Raw genomic sequence first — 10,232 nt, 5'->3', positions numbered from 1 at the left:
TTAAGAAGTCATCTATTTGTCTATATAGGATCACTACAAGACAGTACATCTTCGTGGTTCTGCAGAGATCTGCACCAAAGGGGTGTACTATTGCTTGGTTATTGTTATATATGTTTAATAATAATAATAGGAAAAACATTTTAATAGCAGGAATCTTTCCTAAAATAAGTTCCTCACAGCCTTGCTGGATGAGGCCTCACTTGACACAGATTATATAATAATCCAAGGCAAGCATTTCAGGATGATCACCTCCTAATTATTAGCTTGTCCCATTATTGCTCCTGACAGCCTAGGTGCTGGAAGTAAATACTTGTAACATCATGCCAGCTGATTATCACTAATATTATTTTATAGTTAACACCCAGAAAAGAGGTTCTCTTTTTTTGTTTGTTTTCCTTGGAGACAGGATTTCTCTGTGTACCCCTGGCTGTCCTGGAATTCACTCTGTAGACCAGGCTTGCCTATACCTCTCAAGTGCTGGTATTAAAGGTGTGTGTCACCATCGCCTGATGGAATAGAGGTTCTTAGAGAAGGGGCTAGTCTTGAGGGTAGCTTTATTCTCACAAACCTGCTTCCCTCTAAGACATCGATTGCAGCTCTTGTCTTTGTGGGACAGAAGAATGATGAGGGTGGCTCATAAATCCAATGACTGGCATCAGAATGTCTTGAGAAGGCAGATGGGAACACCAAAGGGGAACAGCTACAAAGCCAAGGGCCTTGGGGATTCTGGTGACTACCACAAGTCAGAAAAGGTCAAGGAATGAACCATCAGAGCTTCAGTAGGGAGCACCACCCATCTGAAACCTTGATGGAAGAGCAGGGATATCCATCAGGAGGGTATGAGGTCATTGCAAGATTGGTAGCCGCAGGAAGAGACTGCCAATCCTAGGATTGAGAGGATCCAGGAGGAAAAGGTTGCCCTAACCCCAGAAGTGGTGTCAACTGTAGGATCAGAATCTATGTGCAGGCATGAAGGAAGAGCTGCAGTTACTCAGGAAATGCCAGTTCTGCTGAAATACCTCTAGAGAAGACAGATATACCACCTACCTTTCTTTCTGCAGACCTTCAACTTCCTACCAGAAGCCCCCACTGAGCAATCACAGAGGGAGCGATCGACTAGGAAGCCTGGATTGTAAGTGTGCACACATGCCCTGGCACCATGGGTCCTGGAGAAAAGCCAAGCAGGATATTTATATGACCATAACTCAGCCTGTGGTCAGCAGAGAATGGGGTGACACAGTGATCTCAGTGGACACTGATTATGGGAAACAGGCATGGGGCTCTACAGAGTAAGTCATCCACTGTCCTGACTACCACTTAGTTCTTTGAATAAATTTCCTTTAAAAAAAACATTTGAGGCTGGATATAGTGGCTCACTCCTTTAATCCCAGCACTCAGGAGGCAGAGGCAGGCCGATTTCTGTGAGTTTGAGGCCAGCCTGGTCTACACAGTGAGTTCCAGAACAGCCAGGACTATACAAAGAAACCCTGTCTTGAAAAGTAAAAAAATAAATTAATAAATTTTTAAAAAAAATTTTTGTTAGCTTAGTTTAGTTTGTAAACTGGGTGGCCAACCGCTCATTATGCTCTCTTTTGGACATTTCTAGATGATTGGAATAGTTTCTAAATTCTTTTTCTAAAAATAGTTCCTAAAGTAGTTTTCTATAGGAAAGAAAAAAGGTCATGTCCCAGGTTTATGGCAATAGTAAATGTTTTCATGTGCAGACTTCCCCATTTTCTGCCCCACTTCTCTCAAAGAATAGGCATCTTGTGAATTTTAAGGGCTATTAAACCAACAGCTTTGACCCTTTGGCATGATGGCGTATTAAAGGCAAGATGGAAGAGTCAAGAGAGTCGCGGGAGAAAGATGAAGGCCTCAAACAACCCTGAGGTCTCCTGAGAGTACCTTCCTTTGAAACTTGCTTTAGCCATGTTTAGAGCTTCAGCAGGTCCTCGGCTCCACCATGCCTCCATTTTCTCACTGTAAAATATGACTAATGAGAGTTGAACCCAATGAGTTCATCATTCAAAAAGAACTCTGGGGATTGGAGAGATGGTTCAGTGGTTAAGAGCACTGACTGTTCTTCCAGAGGTCCTGAGTTTAATTCCCACCAACCACATGGTGGCTCACAACCATCTGTATGGAGATTTGATTCCCTCTTCTGGCATGTAGATATACATGAAGATAGAGTACTCATACATAAAATAAATAAATCTTTAAAAAAAAAAGAAAGAAAAGCACGCTGACTATTGGAATGTCTATGACTATTGCTATTTTTATTATTTTATCTTTTTAATCTTCAGTGTTACTAGTATTCCTGGTGTCTGACAAACATTCAGCTGGGTCAAATTAGTGAGAAACATTGTCCTTTGCTGAGGTGCATTTTCCTGTGACAGTCTGCTTCTAGTTAAACACGAGAATTTAAATGCAGAATTATCCTAATGTGACAGGCCCGGTATGATCAATAGGCTTGTCAAAAATCATAGGAGTCAGGAGGACTGAGTTGCAAATCAGTGAAGAGTGTCCTCCAGGCAAGTGCATCGGTTGACTCAGCTTCAGTACTCCTCATGGAAAGGGAAGTCCTCGTTATGTCTTGCCCTGCAGTGACAAGCATGAAGAAGAAATTGTTCCACCAAAACAACAGGTATGATCTCAGATGCACTCTTAGGTGGTCTAGTCAGCCATACTTGTGCTCTCTCAGCCTCTTCTCCCATAAAACCATGAGAAAATAAGATGGCGGTGCATAGACCATGATCCTTCCCCTGAAGTATGAGACAGATATTTGAAGGGGGGCCTACAAGCAATCAGTGATGAGGTCACTAGTAAATTGTCGTCATGAGGGATCATAAGCAGGCAGACACACAGCTGGGGGCCTCAGAACCATTCTCTCCATTTATTCTCGGATTGTGGTGAAGCGGGAAATACTATTGAGATTGACAGATTGGCTAGGAATAGTAGATATGACACTAATATGAACAAAGAGTTTAAAGTGTCTGCTGTATGCTAAATGAGTATTCAGTGAAGGTTAGCTGTGATTAATATTGAAGATCGTCTCTTTGTAGATAAAGCAACTTGGTGACATCACCCAAACTACCCAAGGTCCCGTCACTAATGAATAAGTGGAAGAGTTTCAAGTACAAGCCAGCTAGTTTTACGTATGAGCCCTTCAGCCTATGACCTCACTCACATATCTAACTCCATGTGGCAATCCTACTTCACACCAAACAAACATCATAAATACATCTCAAGCACATTCCTGACTTCTCTTATATGAAGAAATTTCCCTAACAATAACCAAAAAAAAAAGCAAACAAAACCATATTTTAAAAAACAAATTGGCAAATTCAATAGCTGTTTTCCATTTATCCTGAATCTGATTTTCCTCATCTCTGCCCAGTGACTGTCATCTTCCTTGGATTATTATACTGCTTCCCTGTTGCTCTCAATGCAGAATTCAGTGTGATATTTTAAGACATGTTAACCCATGCCAGCCTCTGCCTAAAATCCTCTCCTAGCTTCTCTGTTTCTCCTGATATAAAATCAGTGTTGTTTTCATGGTCGATACCACTCACTGTAGGACCTAATGTGGTCCCTGACTTGCCATCTGCCTATAGTGCCCTCACTCACTCGGCCCCAGCATTATTGGCTTCCTTGTTCAAGTGCTCCAAACCTCTCCCATCGTGCCATTCACACTTGCTCTCATTGCCATAGATGCAGTTCCCCTAAATATGCACATGGCTTATCCTTCACTTCCTTCAACTGTGGCTTTGTCAGCACAGCTTCCCATGGATAGTCTGGTATCTATTACACAGGGCTCACTACTTCCTATACATTTTGCCCTACTTCACTTTTCTCTATGATATTTCTCACTCTCTGACAAATATAGATATAGATATGTAGATACATAGATATAGATAGATAGATAGATAGATAGATAGATAGATAGATAGATAGATAGGGATACAGATACAGATATAGATATAGATTGATATATATTCTGTAGAATATAAGACTGGGAACAGGAAGTTTGTCCTGTGATGTCCCTAATACCTAGAACATTCCTGGCCATAGTACACTGCAGGAAGTCACTGGAAAGGCAAACTTGACACGCACATAGTGGTGACAGCTCCTTTCTTTAAAATCCTCCCTCTGTGTGTAAGATCCAGAAACTGAGCATCAAATGACAATGCCTTTCCTCTCAGTGATTCCCCAGGATGCAAACTGTTTTTAACCTTTCACAACTGCCAGAAAATAGTATTTGAAGACAAAAACCATCCCATAATTCCACATTCCTTCCTACTAACCTTTCAACCTTAGAAAATGCCTGATCAAACTCCTACTTAACCTGATACTACTTACGCAAACAGGCTACAGGCCCTCCAGTTCCTGTTGAGACTGAGAATGGCAGCCATGTCCTCCTCACTCAACTGGAAGTCAAACACCTAGAAAGACAAGAGTTCCAAAACCATCCTTAGCAAGGAAACGGCTGGTGAGACCTGAGGTTCTAGGCATTTCTCCCATTATGTATACATTGCATCCAAATTATTCTGTAAATTACAACTAGGTTATTTAAGAGGGCTTGATGTTACACCAGCAGGGTTTGTGAGTATGCAAGTATGTGCAATGACTGAAATCCCTGAGGGGCCTGTCAGAGATATGGTCTTTCAATCCATTCTATCCTCTTCTGCACAAAGGTGGCCAAGTAGACCAAGACAGCCCATAGTTGACCAGAACAGTGTGTGGCCTGTGGTGTAAGTAGGGTAGTCAGAAATCTTTTCAGTGGAATGAAGCACACGTGTACTCCACCTGACAGGCTGTTGCTAGTGCCTGCCTCCAACCCATCCTTGACCCACAAGTAACTACTGCATCTCTGTTGAGACCAGCCTCCAAGCCTACGAGTTGATAAGGTAGATGGAAGAGGGGAAGACACACTGACAATGACAGGGTGAGATTAAAGCTTAAGGACAGAATCTTCTCTAAGCCTACTCAACTGAGGAATATCAGATAAACAGCCCAGGTCTTACCTGAATGTTCTCCTGTATTCGAGAGGGTGTCACAGATTTGGGGATCACCACCACATTCCTCTCTATATGGAACCGAATCAGAACCTGTGCACAAAGAGGGAAGAGCAAGCTTTCACTTACCTACATAGAACCCCTACTAGTGAGACAAATAATAAAATATATCTATACTTCTCTGTGGCTTTAGCTATTATTAGAGACACATGTAAGTCCTCAACTTACGCCCCCTGATTCTGGGAGCAACAGTCCAGTTTCTTTAGATAGGAAAATGGAGGGTAGCCTGTGGTCATTGACAGGCAACTGATGGACAGAGTATTTCTCTGTTGCCAGCTGTATTTACTTGAGATCCCAACAGACTTATATTTCTTAAGTCTTCCCCTCAAGCAGACTAAAAGAAGGCAATACAAACAAAACATAAGACTGTTGCCAGGTATTTGATCACACTGTAAACCTTGTGATTGTATTATTTGCTGGGAAAAAAACTGTTTCTTTTTGTGGTGTGGCTCAACCTTGCATACACCTTTAATCCAAGAACTTCTCTGTTTATTGTAAACAGGATTAAATAAGCTCAACCATAGGTCAAGAGGAGGAGCAAGCAACCAGTTGACAGAGAGTGAACATAGGAAAAAAAAAACATAGAGAGTAAGAGGAAGTCAGGAGGATAGAGAGACATACAGGAAGTAGAAGGGAGGGACATTCAGTTTGAAGAGTTTTCAGGAGGATGGATAGAGAGACATACAGGAAGTAGAAAGGGGGACGTTCAGTTTGAAGGGTTTTTGAGACACGCAGAGGAGAACTGCCTTTTGGTACATCAGCTGAGAAGAAAGGTCAACTGGATGCTTTCTTTGCCTCTCTGAGATAGCAGGCTTTTACCCCAGCACCTGGCTCCTGAGTTTTCATTGGTAAAATCGAATGATTGACATTTTGTTTTAAAAAAAAAAAAACACGTGATTATTAGAATAGATGTCTAGATAAAAAGGGAAAGGAGGAAATACTAAATTTTACCTGTGCTGCAGTTTTCTTGTGCTTTGCAGCAATTTCTTTGATCTTGGGAATCTCCAGTAATAGAGGGTCCTCTGGCTTGGCACTAGAGGCAGAAAAATGGATAGAGTGAAAATCACCATGGCTACTACATGCCTATGAGCATCACTGTCAGGGCAGTGTCAAGGCTGAGCACCACAGCCTCCTCCATCTGTGAGACAAACAGAAAAATGGAAAGCTTTGTGTCTATCCCGTGAGTCCATCTATGGGACCAGGAGCTTTAGAGGTTGGAAAGCGTGACCCAGCACTGCAGGACAGAAATGGCATGTTCTCTAAGCATCAGCCATGACCACTGTTTGTTTTTTTCCAAACATTATTTCAGTTGCCTTCCCTGTTGGGTGACCCAACACATTGACAGAGATAGACACGTTCTTCCCTGGGCCTTGGAAATTACATAGCAAAATTAACAAATTATGAAATGCCAATTTTAGGAGTGATAAAAGAAAGAGCCAGTACTCTGAAGCCTCACCTAGGCCTGTCTGGGGAGCCCAGGGGACTGTAGGCCGTGACAGTGATGCCCTTGGAGTGACAGTACTGGATCAGTTTCTCCTGGGTCAGGTAAGGGTGACATTCGACCTGCAAGAGAAAACATCTCCATCACTAGAGAAGCAAGCCTTCCTGAGTGGCTCAGCGGGAACTCCAGGCACAAGAAAGGACCAACACAAAGGCCAAACACAACCCACTGATAGATGTGCTACAAACCAGACCCAGAGACCTGCCTCCCACCTCCCTAAGCATCCTGAACACAGACCTCAGAGATGAGACTCTGCAGACAGTCTTGAACTTGCCTCCCAGTGCTGAAGCAGGCACGGAGCAGGACCCTGCACCAAACAGAATTTACCTGGTTGGTCACTGGCTTATGTTTCAGTCCAGGCTTGTTCAGGAGTCTTTCAATCTGGAAGTGGTTGAAGTTGGAGACGCCCAGAGCTTTCACCAGCCCCTGGTCCACCAGTTCCTCCATTGTCTGTCACGGGGAGGAACACTGTTTAGTTCTCAACCTTCCTAATGCTGCAACCCTTTGTACTCTTTCTCATGTTTTGATGACACCCAACCATAAAATTATTTTTAAATGTGGCTGCTGTTGTGAATTGTAATGTAAATATCTGATACATTACCCCAGTAAAAGGGACGTTCAATTCCCCCCTCCCCTCAAGGAGTCTCAACCCACAAGTTGAAAACTGATGATTTGGATGTCTGTAAGAGGATACAGGGATGCTGGGATGCAGGGATGCAGGGATGCTGGCGTGCTTAGTTCTTGGCAGGAGGAATGGCTCCTGGTTAAGTGAAGCACTAAAGGAGAATTTTGGTCTAGACTTCAGTGGACTCATGGTAGCTTCCAGCCCTCCTACTCTTCTTCCCTAGCTTGGATGTGATGAGAAAGGAGAAGGCAGGTTTCATGTACTTTCTGTTCTCAACTCATCCAAACCTGGTTTTCTAGGAAATAGGCCCTGGGCCAAGAATCACTCCTATTGGCTCTTTTGGGGGTGACATTGTAGATTGAACATAGAGCTCCTCACAAGCTAGACAAGCAATTCATAGCTGAACTATTTATTCCCCAGAACTTCTACATTTCATTTGAGATAGGCATCTCTCTAAATCAGATTGGTTTTGACCTTATTCAGCAGCCCAGGTAGACTTTGAGTTGTGAACTTCCTGTAGTGAGAGTTTTGATTCCTTTAAAAAGACAGTTATGTTGCGTAAATATGATTTTGTCTTAATCCCAGGTGTGGGATAAGAGAGTGCTTCATAGCAGGTGATTATGATTTCCTTCATGCACTAGCAGGGGTGTGATTTTTGCCACCTACAGATAGTTTAATTTTGTGGACTCTGGAGTGGGTATAGATGAGAGCGTCCCCAGAGGGACTGTGGAGGTGGCTGCTGCTCATCCCTGCTGCTCCTGGTTCCTGTTGTTGCAGTTTGTCAAGTGGTCATGAGCAAGGAGACAAAAAGAAGTTGGACATATCCCGACCTGACGAAGATTGGACTTGCCCCAAGGAACCCAATGTTCCTAATCAGTAGACAGTAGTGTAAAGAAATTTACACCCCCTTTCCCCTCTAATGTTCTCTCCCTCCTACCTAGTGTTGGAGGCTTGAAAGGTATCAGGGTGGAATAAGGGTTAGAAGGGAGGTATAAGAACCCAATTATTAATATATATATATATATATATGTGTGTGTGTGTGTATAAAATATATATATGTGTATATGTATATATCTATATATACATATGCATATATGTTAACAACCTCCTGCCTCTGCCCCCAACATAACTGTGATTCTCAGCTTAAACCCAGGCCTATCTGCTTATCTTAGTTGTAATTCCTCTCTTCCCTACCAAACACAGTTTGGTGTGCTTTGTGGAAGACCTTGAGGATATACAAACCCTGGTAGGAACAGCTCACCTAGAGCTGCAGCTGGGCTGAACTCTATCCTGTTAACTACATGGAATTAGCCAACACGGAATCAACCCAAAGATTTGGCTCTTTTTTTTTCCACCCACAGTGAACTTGTTCTAAACTTCCCCAAATTATCCAATCCTATAGTGGCAGCCACAAATATTGAAAATGAATTTATAATTCATTCATTATAAGTTCCTGTCCACTAGGTGCTAGAATATAAATATATACAATGTGTTTCCTAGTTGTGATTCTTGCAGCCCAATTCAAGTGCTAATGTTTCTGTCGATGAGCTAATGATCTGTCAGTCTCAGTGCTGGGCTACCTCAGCTTGCTCATCAGCTTGAACAGCATAGGCATCAAGAAGGAAAGGAAGGAACTGTTCGATCCCTGGATAGACATTAGAGGGAGAGTTTAAGTTGGGCTTGGAAAAATAGCATGAAGAAAGGTGGTAAAATTTCAAATACATTGTGAGGATGGGGAGCAAGGGCTTGAAGGCAGGGCCAAGCAGGGTGTGTTCAGCTGACACTGTGTAGTGTTCCCAATCTTGGATACATCTTGCACCCTCTGAAGGCTCTAAAAGAAATGAGTGTCCCAACTCTACTCCCAGGGCATCCTACTGATTTCCTCTGCATGAATATTACGATGTTCAAATAGCCCTGGAGATTTTAGTACCAAGGTGTGAAGTACCAGGGTGAGTGAGGAAGGACTTTACTAGGCAAGACAGTCAGTACTGATGACACCTAAGGGTCCCAGCATCTTCTCAGCAGGAACCAAGATAAATGGTACTCTGTGACCTGGGTCAGGTTTGAGTAGGTTTATGATTCATATTGATCTACTTATGCTTTTTTTTAAAAGGATTTATTCATTTATTTTATGTGAGTACATTGTTGCTCTCTTCAAACACACTGGAAGAGGGCATCAGATTGCATTACAGATGGTTGTGAGCCACCATGTGGTTGCTGGGAATTGAACTCATGACCTCTGGAAGAGCAGTCAGTGCTCTTAATGCTAAGCTATCTCTCCAGCCCCTATTTATGTTCTCTCTCTCTCTCTTTCTCTCTCTCTCTCTCTCTTCCTCTCTCTCTCTCTTAAAATATCCTTTCTCTATTATTAAATGTGGTCAATGAAGATTCTACTGGATTAGCTGTAGGTCCACAGCACCACCCCATGTTGACATATCTGGTCATGCTGGTATCTAATCAAAGCCTCTGACCTGCAGTGTTATATTCTCTCATTCTCTCTCTCTCTCTCTCTCTCTCTCTCTCTCTCTCTCTCTCTCTTCTAGCTACTTACCTACCTATCTGTGGTGATATGAATAACAGTCTCCCATATATTTGAATGCTTAGTCATCAGGGAGTGACACTACTTGAGAGACATTAGGAGGTGTGTCCTTGTCGTACTAGATGTGATCTTGTTGGAGGAAGTGTGTCGCTGAAGATGTACTCTGAGATATCAAAAGCCCATGACCAGCATAGAGTCTCTCTCTGGACCAGTGGATCAGGATGTCACTCTCTGCTACTTTTCCAGCACCATTTCTGCCAGTGTGAAGCCATGTTTGCTGCCATGATAACAGATGAAGCCCCTTAAACTCTAAGCAAGCCCTCAATTAAATGCCTTCTTTATAGTAGTTGTCTTAGTCATGGTGTCTCTTCATGGCAATAGAATACTGACCAAGACTATCTATCTATCTATCTATCTATCTATCTATCTATCTATCATCTGTCTATCTATCTATCTATCTATCTATCTATCATCTGTCTATCTATCTATCTA

General features: G+C 42.6%; 1 protein-coding gene across 4 annotated transcripts in view; it reads right to left on the bottom strand.

The window, feature by feature from the left end:
• Positions 1 to 2,249: 2,249 nt before the first annotated feature.
• The window catches only part of LOC114622054 (aldose reductase-related protein 1-like), a 14,707-nt gene continuing 6,724 nt past the window's right edge, over positions 2,250 to 10,232 (bottom strand). For all 4 annotated transcript variants that reach the window (XM_028768413.1, XM_028768411.1, XM_028768412.1 and 1 more), the window contains 6 exons: positions 6,904 to 7,026; positions 6,532 to 6,638; positions 6,027 to 6,108; positions 5,025 to 5,108; positions 4,360 to 4,442; positions 2,250 to 2,598 (listed from right to left, as the gene is read on the bottom strand). In XM_028768413.1, coding sequence (XP_028624246.1) covers positions 2,556 to 2,598; positions 4,360 to 4,442; positions 5,025 to 5,108; positions 6,027 to 6,108; positions 6,532 to 6,638; positions 6,904 to 7,026 — 522 coding nt within the window. In that variant the 3' untranslated portion in view covers positions 2,250 to 2,555. The remainder of the gene's footprint in view (positions 2,599 to 4,359; positions 4,443 to 5,024; positions 5,109 to 6,026; positions 6,109 to 6,531; positions 6,639 to 6,903; positions 7,027 to 10,232) is intronic.

Source organism: Grammomys surdaster, unplaced genomic scaffold, assembly GCF_004785775.1.
Source record: "Grammomys surdaster isolate TR1022 unplaced genomic scaffold, NIH_TR_1.0 186, whole genome shotgun sequence".
NCBI classification, from domain to species: Eukaryota; Metazoa; Chordata; class Mammalia; order Rodentia; family Muridae; genus Grammomys; species Grammomys surdaster.
This window is presented reverse-complemented; position numbering and strand designations above follow the sequence as displayed.